Source organism: Micromys minutus (assembly GCF_963924665.1).
Source record: "Micromys minutus genome assembly, chromosome: 1".
Lineage (NCBI taxonomy): Eukaryota > Metazoa > Chordata > Mammalia > Rodentia > Muridae > Micromys > Micromys minutus.
Window position 1 is genome coordinate 228,854,315 of NC_137969.1, and position 14,393 is coordinate 228,868,707.

Here is a 14,393-nt window from a genome sequence, read left to right on the forward strand (position 1 = left end):
CCTGACAGGTCTCCTTCATTAGCTTCACTGTCTAGCTGAAGAACAGGAACTGACCTCAAGAACCCACACAGCCCTAGGTTTCCTGTGTCCCCATCAGGGATCTGCATGTCAAGGGTTCAAGGTCATGTATCACAGCTAAACCTCAGATACCTAGGGTTTGCAGACTCACCTCAGCTGTGATGGAGGCAGGATTCTGGAGAGGCTCCTTCTAGAATTCTTCATATATTATCCTATGATACCTCCTCCATGAAGCTGTTCCTGCTTCACCAGCTTCAGCCACAGCCCCTACCCCTCCGTGTTCAGACAGGCAAGTTATACGCAGCAGAAAAGCACCACATCTAAGAATGTCTTGGGCACCATAAATTTGCATATTTATGAAGATGGCTCTGGTCCCATGGAAGGATCCCATTCCCTAATTTGGGTAAGGGTAGCCCAGGACCTGTGCTTAGCCTGGCTGCACTGTCCGTCCCACATACTCAAACTACTCCAGATGCTGTGCTAAGTTCTTTATCTCTAAAGCCAACCACAGCCTCTGAGGCTAAGCTTAGAGAGGGGAGGCACCACATATACATCATCCTCACTTGGTTCACTCAGGGCCTTCACACCCAAAGTGGCTCAGTCAGCAATTGCACTTGTTGGCTGAACCAAACATGGGATACAGAAGTTCTGACAACTGGCTTGAGGAGGAAACTGTCCCTAAGCAAACCAATCTGTTTCTTTCCAAGGTCAATTGGTCCCTTTTCCTCTCTTGAGAAGACATCATCATCATCTTCTTCTTCTTCTTCAATACACAGTCACCCCTCCCTTCATTATCTATGGGAGATCGATTTCAAAACTCTCACAGATACCAAATTTTGCAGCTGTTCAATACTCTTATACAAAACAGCGTAGTACATATCCTATACATAGTCTCTCATGTAGTTTAAGTCATTTCTAGATTGATTTTAATATTTAATGCTATGTAAAGAATGCGCAAATTAGCATTATATACTGTTTAGGGAATGTGTCAAGAAAATAGCCTTGTGTATGTTCAGTAGAGACACAGCTCTCCTTTAAGCAAGGTGTAAACAGGACTCACTTGGCTACTGTAGACAGCCGAGGATCCCAGAATGGCAAGAGGCTATCAAATCATGTGGCCACATAGCAGGATTTTCGTTTTGTGTGGGCTTAGCATCAGACTCTGCCAGAAGCAAATTCGAGGTTTGCTTTTTTTTTTGGGAACTTGGATTGTCCTTCAGATACTTTTTTTTTTTTCTTGTGTGTGTGCAGGCGTGTGTATGCATGTGAGTGTGAAAGTGGGCGTGTGGAGGTCACAGGGTAGTGTGTGAAGTCAGTTCTTCCGCCATGTGGGACCCAGGGATTGAACTCCACTTGTCAGTGTAGGGGCAGACGCCTTTACCTGCTGAGCCATCTCTCTGGCCCTGTCTTTCAAATATCTTTGCCCTGAGATTGGTCAGACCTGCAGTTACAGAACTGTAGACATGGAGAATCAGCTACAACATGTTCTATGTAATTCCCACAGCAACTCTGTGAGGCCGACACTTACCTTTCAGTGCCAGACGTCACAGGAGAGGGGACCAGGGCAGAGAGAGGTAGGCAAGCAGAGCAGAGGCTGGACCCTAAAGCCTTTGAGCTGAATGGCACCCCTTGATGCTTGGAAGGCCATCCCACTTGTTTTTAGTGTGGAAAACGCAGTCCCCAGCGCCACTGCCGTGTCCAACGCTGGGCACAGCCCTGACCCCCTTGCCTTTGGGCTCTGCTCCAGGCCCCCCACAAAACCAGCTCACAGGGCTGATTGCTGGCAAGCAAGAGAACATGCCAGGTTCAGGCCCAGGAATGAGGGAGGCCTGGGGGGAAAGACAGGCTGAGTAGGCGAAAGCCATACTCACACACAGGCGCCTGGTCACACCCCCAGGCATCAGACTAAGGCTTCTGGGAGCAGTGTGAATGGGTTTTCGATGACTGAATCCTCAGTGCCTGGCACATGAGAGGCATCCAGCCGATATCTACTGAATGAGTAGATGAATGAATGAATGAATGAATGAATGAATGAATGAATGAATAATTTACCCAACCATCCAAAGGGAACAAGGAACTGAGTCTCTCAACCCAAAGTTGAGGGCATTTGAGGACAGAAACTCAGTAGGGGGTAGGGAGAAGAAGAGGAGGAGGAAGTGGCCAAAGGACCTCAGAGAAAGAAGGGAGACATTCCAGGTCCTGGGGCCTAAGCACAGATATATGTGGGAGTTGGAAGGGGTCCATCATAGTCTAAAATTCCTACAATATACTACAAAAAGGAGGTCCCCACACAGACTATCGGGTTGAACAGAGACCCAGCAGCTGGGCAGACAAGCTGAACTGGCCAAGCTGTTGGGGAGGCTCTTTGATGTACATCTGGAAATATTTCAAGGTCTTGGGAACCCTGGGTGGGGTGAGGGATGGAGATGGGGCACTTCCCCCTAGCCCTCCATCTTGAAACCAGTACTCACCTGGTCTGGGTGGGCATGGAGCACAGGAGGTCACCCCCCAGAAGGTCCCCACACTGCCACAGCAGTCCTCCTGAGAAGTCAGCTCCCCTAGGGGGTTAGCACACTGGAAAAGAGTCCAGAGACAACTGTGACACCTGATGCCCATGCACCAAGGGTCCTACGCTCAACTCACAGACAGCTAATATTTTGCTGAGACCAACTTCCAGGCTTCCTTAGTCTGCAGGTACTAGTGATGGCCCTTCTAATAGGGGACTTCCTTGGTCCCCTTCTATGTGACTGGCTCTTACTGACAGACACTACACTCAGCTCAGGGAGGAGACCCAGCCTCTCTCTACATGCAGCTCCCCTCCCCGTCTTAGACAGGGTCTCTGTAGCTTAGGCTAGCCTTGAATGCACTATGTAGCCAAGGATTACCTTGGGTTTCTGATCCTCCTGCCTCTGACTCCTAAGTGGTGGGATTACATGCCTGGCTTGTGTAGTGCTGGGATCAAACTGGGGGCCTCCTACCCATGAGATAAGCACTCTGCCAACGAAACTACAGCCCCAGCCCATTAGGTGCCTTTATGCTGTGATTTTTCCATATAGGAAACGTGCAGTCACGTTCCACAAGGACAAGGAAGGCGAGAAGTGCAGACTGAGTTGCCACAGCTGCTCCTGAAGGGCTGAGGCAGGGACTTCCTCCTCACCTGTCCATTCACAGAGCTCAGGTAACACTGGCCCAGAAGCCCATAATGCCTGGGTAGCACTTGTGGTGGCCGAGGGGCCTCTCCAGCCCGAGCAGGTATGCTGTTGCTGGCCCAGTGGCTGTGGCCTGGGCTGCCAGGGAGACGATGAGAGGGTCTTCTGGTCTCCACACTGTTGTCCTCTAGCACAGGGTCCACCTCACCCCGGACCCGGGCCACCTGGTGGATCTGCACAGAGGCCTCAGGTGGGTGGTGAATTTGCACTTTCACCAGCGAGGGGTTCACAGAGGCTGGGTGGAAGAATTGGGATCAGAGCTGAGAAACAGGCTCCTAACCTCTCTTTTCTGCCCTATGAAGAGTGCCCACCACCGTAATCAGGTAGGCTGCAGACTGGGTGCTTCTCCCAAAGCCCATTTCTATTTTTTTGCCTGCTATTCCTAACCAGAACAGTGCCCCACCCCCAACCCCAGGACAGGAGGAAGTGGTAACTCCTCCCCTCATGGAAGCTTAGAATCAAAAGCTGCACAGTTGTTCCTGATCCCACCTCCTCTGTGGCCTTGTACAGCCCCGAGTGCAACCCATGACCTTAGGGTCACCCCACCTCACATTCATAGGTCCCAGCCCAACTCCTATAGAATCCTGTGGGCTTGAATCTTTGATTTGCCTTACAGAAGACAAGAGAATGAAGTGTATGCTGAGTTTTACTGCTACCTGAGGCTGGGGAAATGGGGAAGGCTCCATTAGCTGTTCTGTCTTCCCTGGCACAGTTTGGAGGAACTCCAACAGAACGGGAGGCAGAAATGTGGGGAGACCTGTCCCCAACCAGCACAGCAATGGTGACAGCACACACCCTACCTGGTGCACCTCGCGGGCTGGCTTCCCTGATTGCTGGGGCAGCACTCACCTAGCTGGTTGGAGAGAGGCAGCGTGAAGGTGGATTGCTTCAAGGGCCCTTCCAGCAGAGCTCTGTGCTGGGAGCCTCGCCCTGGAGGCTCCCTGTCTGGCTGTGGGACAGGCAGATGGCAGAACTTCCCTGTAGAGTTGGCTGGACACCAGCACTCATCCCGGCCAATGCAGCGGCCCCCATTCAGGCAGGGGATTTGGCAGAAATCTACAACAACACTCAAGGTGATTGGCAGCTGATCTCCAACTGGTGACAGGCAAGTAGGGGAGTGGTACCCTAAATTTGGGGGGATTGGAGGGTGCCAATTTGGGTAGATTTGAGGGGGATTGGATTGTAGCACCCCCCTAGAAATGCTTCTTTGAAGTCCTATTGTAAAGGCAAGCAGAAAAACCCTGTCTCTCAGGCCCACCACAAGGACCTAGAATACAAGTAGAGTCATGGTTCTTTCTATCTAACTTAGACTCAGAGAGGTTGTGTGACTTGCTTGGAACCATACAGCCAAGCTGGGGACAGAGATGGAACAAGACTTTATTTACCCCGTGCTGTGATATAAACATAGTACTACCATCACCACCACCACCACCACCACCCAAAGACCATCTGTGGAAAGGGAACTCACAGATACGGAAGCCAGACTTGGGGTCATGTCCGTGGCCACCCTGACTGTACAGGGTGGTGGTGTCGCCTTTCTCACAGCTGTTGGCACAGCGTCCCCGGGCACAGGTCTGCTTGCAGATGGTGGGAGTGAAGACGACCTTGATCTTCTTAATTTTCTCAGTGAGGTTCAGCCCTGCAGAGAGAGGACCTGGGTCCTGAACAGAACCACACATAACCTGATCTCCAGACCCTTAGGATGAGGGGTACACCCTACAGGATCTTCCAAGACCTGGACACCAGGTGTGATGGTTTGTATATGCTTAGCTCAGGGAGTGGCACTATTGGAAGGTGTGGCCTTGTTGGAGTAGGCGTATCATTATGGGCGTGGGCTTAAGACCTTCACCCTAGCTGCCTGGAAGCCAGTCTTCCACTTGAAGGCTTCAGATAAAGAAAGAACTCTTAGCTCCTCCTGCACCATGCCTGCCTAGATGCTGCCATATTCCCATCTTGATGACAATGGACTGACCCTCTGAACCTGTAAGCCAGCCCCCAAATATATGTTGTCCTTTATAAGACTTGCCTTGGACATGGTGTCTGTTTACAGCAGTAAAACCCTAAGACACCAGGTCTGTGGTCAAGGTAGAGCAACAATCTCCAGAAGCACCCAGATGTGCCCCTTCATGCTTTGTGTACACGGACATGTACGGCTGCAAGAAGAGCCATTCAAAACTATACTGGCAATTCTCATGTATCCAACCGGATATTTCATTTCACAGTTGGCCCGAGGTGGAGAGATATCCAGGACGTATCATTACACAGCCAAAAGTGCAAAGCCAGGCTCTGAGCACAAGGGCAGGGAGTGGAACATAGTTCCAGCTGGCAGAAGGGAGTTTCCTAGGGGAAATAGGGGTGGGAGGGGAACGTGGGGGATAAGGTATGAGGAATGGCTAAAATCAGGGCTGGGGGATCTAGTTTCCAGCTTCATTTAGCAGGCTGTGGGGAAGCCCAGCAAAACATCAAGGAGGAAGTGAAGGCTGTAGGCAATGACAGCGTGCATGGCCGTGTGTGTCCAGAAATGCCGGGGGTTTCCTATCGGAATTTGCAGAAAGCATAATGTGGAAGTGTGTGCGGCAAAGAATTGAGAACACCCCCCAACTCCCAGCTGGATATGAAGGAAGTAAAGGCCCTCGGAGATGACAGAGCAGGAGATGGCAAACAATAGTCCGAGGGTCTCAATAGGAGCCACGTCCAAATGGATTAGTTTGGAACCCTGGCACTTGGCACAAAGCGAGTGCACAAACACTGGTCGTAGGTTGGCTGAAAAGGTGAAGGACAGGGTGAAGGGCCGGGCAAAGGCGGGGCTTAGATGCTCGGCTCTCCCAGGTCCAGAGGCAGAGCAGCCTTACCCCAGTGGGGTGAGAGGTGGTTCACGTGTGCTGCCTGTTGGCTGCTGTCCCTCAGCTCAAGTCCTGGTCCTGAAGGCAAAGCGTTGGATATCAGCTGGCCATTGGCACCTGGATAACGACGAACAGTCCTGGACAGCCCTGCGTGCTGCTGCAGGGGGCGGGCCTGGCTGAGAGTCCTGTGGAGACAACCATGGCCCTGGAGTTTACATCCCAGGAACAGCATCTCTCTGCCCTCTGCCATCTGGCTGCACTCAATCCAGCACTTGCTCGGGAAGAACACTCTCCATTAAGATGCCACCCCATACGTGGCTGACTCCTGGATGTGTAAGTACCCAGATGAAAGGACCAAGAGTGGCCAGTCTTTTATGGAAGAGGACTTAGTCCTATTGGAGTATTTAGAAGAGCCAACCTCTCTGAGCCTCAGGACCTTTGACTGCACCATGAAGCAGCATCAGACTGTCCTGGGTAGCCCTGACATTCTAGGAGTCGTTGAGAGTCCACTTCCAAGCCAGCCCAGCACTAAAACCATGGTGTGTGCCAGAACCCTGCTATTTTTATCCACGAGTGCTGGGGATAAATCCCAGGAACATGCGCATGCTACAGTGCTAACAAGGACTTTAGCGCTACTACAGCCCTAGCCTTACTTAAAACATTTTATTTTGAAGCTTGGCCCAGGCTGGCCTCAAGTTCGCTGTCCTCCTGCCTCAGCTCCCCCAGTGCTGGGATTACAGACATGCCTTATTACACCTTGCCCTGCCACTTCTCCATATAATCCTTTATGTAAATTACTATGTGGAACTGAACAATAGATATTCATAGATTACTCAGGGGCAGAGCCTAGATTCTATCTCCCGATTAATTAACATAAAATAATAGGAGAACCAAAAACCATAATAATACAAGAACATATCCAAAGAGAAAAATGAATTCATCATCTTTCATTCCCAACACAGCAAACACTTCTGTCTTCTTTCAATCTTTGTTCACATATATGACTTTATAAGATTATTATCAGCTATAGATGCAATTTAAAATTTTTTACTTAAAAAATTACACCCTACTCTATATAAATTCACACTTCCCCCTGATCTGACATTTCCCCTGTCCTGAGGCAGTTGAGTTGAGTCACAGCTCAGAGACAGGCTCCTACTGCATTTTTAGATTATTGATTTTCACCGTGGAAAGTCTCACATGTGTGATATAATTTCAACTGTTCAAATATTCCTTTAGGGCCAAGGAGATGGCTCAGTGGGTAGAGGCTCTCGTCATCAAGCCTGGCCACCTAAGTTTGATCCCTGGAACACACCGGCGGAAGAAGAGAACAGACACCTGTCTTGTCCTCTGACCACCACAAGCATGCCACACCCCCACTAAAATAGATAATTAACTGTAAAACAAAAATTAACTATTCCTTACAGGGACTCATTGTTTTGTTCTATATGTTTGATACTTTATGTGTGCTTACGGGTGTGCACAGTTGTGTGCAGCTGCCTGTGCACATGTGTGCAAATGTCTGTGGAGTTCAGAGCTTGACACTGGGTGTCTTTCTCACCTATTCTCCATCTTATTTTTTGAGATGGGTTCTCTTGCTGAACCTAGAGCTTACCAGTTGTGGTAGCATGATTACTTAACATGATGCTTGGGACTGAACTCAGCTTCTCTTGCTTGTGTAGTAAAGCATTTCAGCAAGTGAACCATTTCCCCAGCCCTGAAAGTTCTTAACAGGAACTTCATATGTTTGAAAAGCTTTTTAATAATAAACACTTTGCAAACAGCTATGACATTAGGATTAACTCAGTTCCTCGGGCTAGCAAGACTATATCAAAGACTGCAAACATCTTCAGCTTTAATATATTCCGGGGCACTGTTTTCTGAAGAGGTCACATCAAAACATTTAAGTGTCACAATGTGTACATTTATCAAACATTACATGGAACCCCATTTGTATATACAATTTTATGTTTTTTTTATTAGTTAAAATTTAAGAGAGGTGGCTCAGTGCTTAAGAGCATTGGCTGCAGGGTGTGGGGGGGGGACTCAAGGGGCCCCATCCTCTCAGAGAACAGAAGGGGGATGGAAGGAGGAAGTCTGTGAGGGGGAACCGGGAAGGGGACAGCGTTTGGGATGTAAATAAATAAATAAGTAAAGCACTGGCTGCTCTTCCAGAGGACCTGAGTTCAATTCCCAGCACCCACATGGTGGCTCACAGCCATCTGTGATGGGATTTGATGCCTTCTTATGGCCGATGCTGTCTTCTGTCCTGCAGGTGTACATGCAAACAGAGTGCTCATTTACATAAATAAATAAATCTTTAAAAAATTTAAAGTGGGTTTCAAACTTAATAAATTGCAAAAATATACCACACAGAGCACATGCTCATTAGTGTAGCTTATAATCATAATTATTGTCACATCATCATGATTGAGAGTCTGATATGTAGCTCAGGCTAGCCCCATAATTCTACTTTTTCTTTTAAGAGCTGGGATTACAGGCATGCACTCCTTGTAACCCTGAGCCTTATTGCTAGATTTTGTGATATGTTAATTGAACAAGCATAATAAAGCCTCAATGTTGCTTTTCTTTCCTCTCTAAACTTTCAAAAAAGATAATTTTTGCATGTATATGTGTGTGGCTATATTTGGGTATGTCCATGTTAATACAGTTGCCTGCTGAGACTAGAGGCATCGTAACCCCTGGAGCTGAGGTTATAGGCGATTGTGAGCTGCCTGTAGGTGCTGGGAACAGAACTTGGGTCCTCTGTAAAAAACAGTATGTGCCCTTAACAACTTAGCCATTTCTCCAATCCTCACTTCTTAAAAATACTTGAGGTTGGAATTTTGTTCATGACTATATTTATGGCTTGTCCTTTGACAACTATTTGAATTGTTTATCTCATAAACTCGAACAGATCTTCTACATGTTTGTTATTAGACTGCCTCTATTGTAAATACCCTAGTGTTCTGACAGTGGTATGAGCCACTGTATACACAACAACATCTGGACTATGATGGGTGTGAGGACATGTGAACACAGAAGTTAAAAGGGGCTGCAGACTCACCCAACATTATACAATAGCTAAAGCAACACACTGGGATTCCAGATAGACCACCCCGACTCCAAAGCCTGCATTCTGGTCAGTCCAGACCCCAGTGGGAGTCAGCCCGGGAGCCTCTGCTCAGGCCTCAGGCATGCTTTGCACTTGGTCTTACCCCTTTCCTCCCCGTTGGCATCTCTGCCCTGACAGGATATGGTCTGGGACCCTTGCCCCCTCCTACTCCAGAGCAGTTGGCTCCATGTCCTCAAGCCACAAACGGTCTGTTGACTAAATCTAGATTTAGACAATGTCAGAGCCTGGTTATCTCATCTACCCCAGGACCTGCCCCAGTCCCTATAGCACAAGCCTTCGCTCCTGGAAATCTCAATGCAGCTCCTTCTAGAACCATGGGCTACAAATCCTCTCCCTATTTTCCAAGTTTGGGAGTAAGAGTAGAAGTCCTGTTAGTCATGCGGAAGTTCTAAGAGTGATGATGATCTAGAATTGAGGAAACCTCAGCACCCCCTCCTGTCAGGGGGAGTCTAGCATAATCCCATCCATTGAAAGCAGACTCCTTCTGATGCTTCCAAGAGACTGCCCAAGAGAGTTGTGTGGAAGCCGGTGTGTCATTACAACCTTCAAACATCTTCAGGGCCAATTGAATTACTTCTCAGAGAAGAACACTGGGCAGCCAAACCTGCCTCCCCTAGGTGTAGAGGACCTGGCTGCTCAGAGGAAAAAGGAAGGGGTTTGAAACAGAAGGAAACTAATTTAGCATCTTCCCAGCAGTGTGGCCTCCAGGCATTCCTTACTCCCTCTGAGCCACTTTATCCGCAAGACAGGGTCAGGAATATCTACTTCACTGAGCAGTTGAGAGGCCTGGAAGAATAGATTATTTTACTAATTACTTTATTAACACAAGTGAGTGCTCACAAGACAAGTATGTCAGGATTTTCAAAATGCGCAAAGAAAGGGACAGAACACGGTTTGCTACAATTTGGATTAAATAGCATCTCCACATGACCCCATACCCAACAACCCAAGGAGAAAATATGACAAAGTCACTACAAAGTCTTCTCCATCTAAAAGGAAGAAGGGAAAAAAAAAGTATGCTGCCCAAGCATCCTTATACACAAAGGGCGAAGGATCCAACCTGATGTAACACATTGCTTTTTAAGATTCAGAGGCCCTCTCCTGAACCTAATTCATTGTCATCTACTGATGAGACAGAGAGTGTTAAATGACAAAAACCCAAAAGGCCTACTTACTGAGAGGCTTACAGCAAAGTAAGTAACGAAGCCCTAGCTCAGCAATGAGAACACAGGCATACACTACTCTGCCCTCCTGTTCCCTAGAGCCCTCAGACTGCGGGAGAGCAGACGGGGGAGGGCGGCAGCCTCTTGGCTCACCTGTGGTCTCGTGGCTGGGGCTTCCATGACCACAGGCACCTGGGCAGAGAGGAGTCTGGGAGCTGGGAGTTGTGGCAACCATCCAACCTTGCTAAATGTGCTTGTCCTTAAACGAACCACAGCGTGAGTATCGTTGTGTGTGTTGCCTTGGTCTCTGGCTATGAGACTTTAAGATAAGGCCTGTGCCATGTTTGATCCAGTGCCGCCTTCAAGGACCACTGAATGGTGCCTACCAAGGCAAGCAGAACCTCAGTGAGAAGGTGATAGTAACGGTACCACAATGAACCAGAACAACTCTCTCTAGACTTCATGGTTTCATGGATCAGCCAACGTTCAAATGAACCTGGGGGACCCACATGAAGTCTCCAGCTTTCTATTTGAGTGGTATGGTGACTATTTTTTTTTTATCTTTTGTTTTAGTGTATGCATGTGAGCCTGTGTGAGTTATGTCTGTCTGCAAAGGCCAGGAGCATTGGATCATCTGGAACAGGAGTTATAGGTGGCTATGAGCCACCTAAATGTATGTTCTGGGAATCAAATGCAGGTCTTCTGCACAAGTGGTGTTTTGGTGGTTTGAATATACTTGGCCTATGGGAAGTGGCACTATTAGGAGGTGTGGCCTTGTTGGAGGAAGCGTGCCACTGTATAGGCAGGCTTTGAGGACACCTATTGCTCAGGCTCTGCCCAGTGCAGAAGAGAGACCTCCTCCTGGCTGCCAGCAGGAGACAGTCTCCTTCTGGCTGTTCTCAGATCAAGCTGTAGAACTCTCAGCTCCTTCTCCAGCACCATGTCTGCCTGCAGCTGCCATGTTTCCCGCCATGATGATAATGGACCGAACCTCTGAAACTGTGAGCCAGCCCCAATTAAATGTTTGCCTTTATAAGAGTTGCCATGGTCATGTTTCTCTTTCTAGCAATGGAAACAGTGTGCTTAGCTTCAGGGCAATCTCCCTCTAGCCTGAATGATGTTTAATATTTATTGTCCATCTGATTGGATTAAACACACCCAGAGACTCAAAGAGACATGTCTCTGGGTGCATCTATGAGGGGGTCCCAGAGGTGACTAGATGCTGAGAGCTCCTACCTAATAACCATGGGCTCCTAATGTGAGCATTCTTGGAGGGGTGAAAGGTGGGGGCAGGGGGCCACCTAGGGGAAATAACCCCGATTTCCCCAAGATCTATATCTTGCCGTGGCTTCTTTCCCTTGTCTCTCTTATCTCTGTTTCCTGTCTACCATAAAGAAGCTGCACACAAGCCCCCGCTGCCATAATGTTCTGCTTAGTAATTGGCCCAGAAACATGAAGACTGGTGACTGTGATGAATTCTTTGAAACTGTGAGCAAAAATACAAGTCCTATATGTCGCTTCTGTCCCACAACGACGGCAAAGTATCAACTAACAAGGACTGATATGATGCTAACACACACATGACTGTGTCCTGATCGTTACCACCAGAACTTCATAGATAAAAGACCTTCTATTCCAAAAGGAAACGTTTGGATAGATTTACTTTATCATTTCACTGGGTGGGACAAGCCTGTCACCCTCCGGTACCAGGAGGAGCCACTGGACTTTTCCAATAAGCTTAGGGAGAAAAATGTTCCCATATCGGTTGGGGCTATTGACTTACAATGTGGCCATTCAGTTAAATGTGCAGAGTGTCTCCACCCCTTGTCCCCTACACTAAGGCTTTCAAACAGGATGTGGAGACATGGGTTAGGAGCCACATTCGCTGTCCTCCGGAGGCTCAGTTCCATTCAGTTTATATGCATGGGCACACACACACACACACACACACACACACTTTGGGCTTCCAGGGATGGCTTCATTTGAAAAGAGTCTTTACTAAAAGAAAATATGTAAACATCAGCAAGCGGCACACAGAACAGCCATGGATGCTCATGCTGTGTATCCAGCACAGAGCTCTGCCCTATCCTTTCTTCTTTAGAACAAGGGCGGTAAGTGCGGAATAACATGGGTTTTATACTTCCAGTGAGAATAACCTCTCACTGGGCATGAGAATGCACACCTTTAATCCCACTGCGGCTAGCCAAGGCTACATAGTAAAACCCTGTGTCAAAAAAATTCTCCTCCCTGCTGGTCTGGAAGGATCTGTAAACAGTGGGCATGAGACTACCTGTGTGCATGTAACTGTGCTTTTAACCTTTACATATGTGTGTGTTCTTAAACACTACATTATGCATTGTGTGGTATATTTACTTTTAATAAAACTATATACATAGGGGGCTCAAGAGATGGCTCAGCGGTTAAGAGCACTGACTGCTCAGACTCCTGAGGGTGATTACAGACCTGTATCACCTGGTCCAGCTTAAAGTGTATTTATTGTCAACAGTATATATTTGGGTCTTGGATATTCTTTTGTTATAAATCTAATCTGTTAACCTGTGTCTTTATTAGGAATGTTTAGAATATTTATTTTTAATATGGTTATTGATATGGTAGGGTTTAAATAATCATTTTAGTATTTTTTAATTAGAATTCTTAATGTGTATTAAATTTATGCCTGGTGCCTAGAGAGGTCAGAAGAGGGTGTCAGGGGGGTCAAAATAGGGCTCAGTGGTTAGGAGCACTGACTGCTCTTCCAGAGATCCTGAGTTCAATTCCCATCAACCACATGGTGGCTCACAACCATCTGTAATGAGATCTGATGCTCTCTTCTGGTGTGTCTGAAGACAGCTACAGTATACAGTATACAATAAACATAAGATAAATAATTTTTTTAAAATATAAAAGCAACTATATACTTATTTTTACCATTATTTCATATATTTATATTTATATTAATATATTATATATTATGTCTATTATATAATATATTATACTTGTAATTATATTATGCTTAATATATAACACATAGCATATTAATATGTAATAATATATATTATATAATGATATATAAAATGTATATATTTATATATAAAGCAATCAAAGCTCAGCAAAGGTGTGGTAAGTATATGAAAATGTGTATAACGCAAAATGGACTTTGAAGATAACAAAGTCACAGGGGTTCAGATGCAAAAACATGGCCTTATCTCATGGAAAGACTCCAGAAAGTCTCTGGGGTCAGAGAGTGACATTTGAACTTTTGCCAAGAGGAGGGATGGAGACGGGATTTCAAGATCCTTATGTCACAAACATGGAAAGACCAGGAAAGGAAGAGGCATAATGGATGGAGAGGGCGGGGTCGCAAAACACATGGAAGCCAGAAAGACAGAATGGCAGCGACCATGGGGCAAAGCGACGATGGGCTGAGTAACGAAACATTATCAAGTATGTGCTGCCACACAAGCTAGACTCTGGGAAGAGGAAACCTCAGCTCAACTGAGAAAATGCCTCCCTCAGACGGCCGGTAGCCGGAATGTAGACAAGTCTGTGAGGTATTTTCTAGAGTAAAGGTTGGGCTGAGATCCTGGGCTGGCTAAGACAGCTGACTGAGCAAGCCACAGACAGCAAGCCAGTAAGCAGCTTTCCCCACAGCCCCACCCCCGCCCCTGCCCCATGTTCCTGCCTTGAGTTCCACATGTTTAATGAGTATGGTTCTGAACAGAGAGGTCAAGGGGAAAGAAGCAATGGCCGTTTAGTGCCAAGCATGTGGCAGGCAGCATGTGAAGTGTGGAACTCCACTCATCCCTTAATCCAACAACACTGTGATCAAAACCCTCTGCTTGGCCCAAACCACCTTAAAAGAATGAAAAGCCAGACTAGCGATCGAGAATCTCGCCACGGACAAAGAGAGTCAATCATGGTATCTAATGATTGCAGGCCTACAGCACTGAAAGAAAACCCACAAAAGAATCAGAGGAAAAGCTCCGAGGGGAAGAAGTCCAAGCTTGTACGTAGCCTTTGTGCG

General features: G+C 47.2%; 1 protein-coding gene across 1 annotated transcript in view; it reads right to left on the reverse strand.

Annotated features, from left to right (window-relative positions):
- The window catches only part of LTBP2 (latent transforming growth factor beta binding protein 2), an 89,637-nt gene that overhangs the window by 41,290 nt on the left and 33,954 nt on the right, over positions 1–14,393 (reverse strand). The window contains exons 4-8 of the mRNA XM_080928537.1: positions 6,080–6,255; positions 4,696–4,866; positions 4,077–4,283; positions 3,176–3,462; positions 2,490–2,592 (exon numbers count right to left, since the gene is read on the reverse strand). Of these exons, the coding sequence (XP_080784663.1) occupies positions 2,490–2,592; positions 3,176–3,462; positions 4,077–4,283; positions 4,696–4,866; positions 6,080–6,255 (944 nt within the window). The remainder of the gene's footprint in view (positions 1–2,489; positions 2,593–3,175; positions 3,463–4,076; positions 4,284–4,695; positions 4,867–6,079; positions 6,256–14,393) is intronic.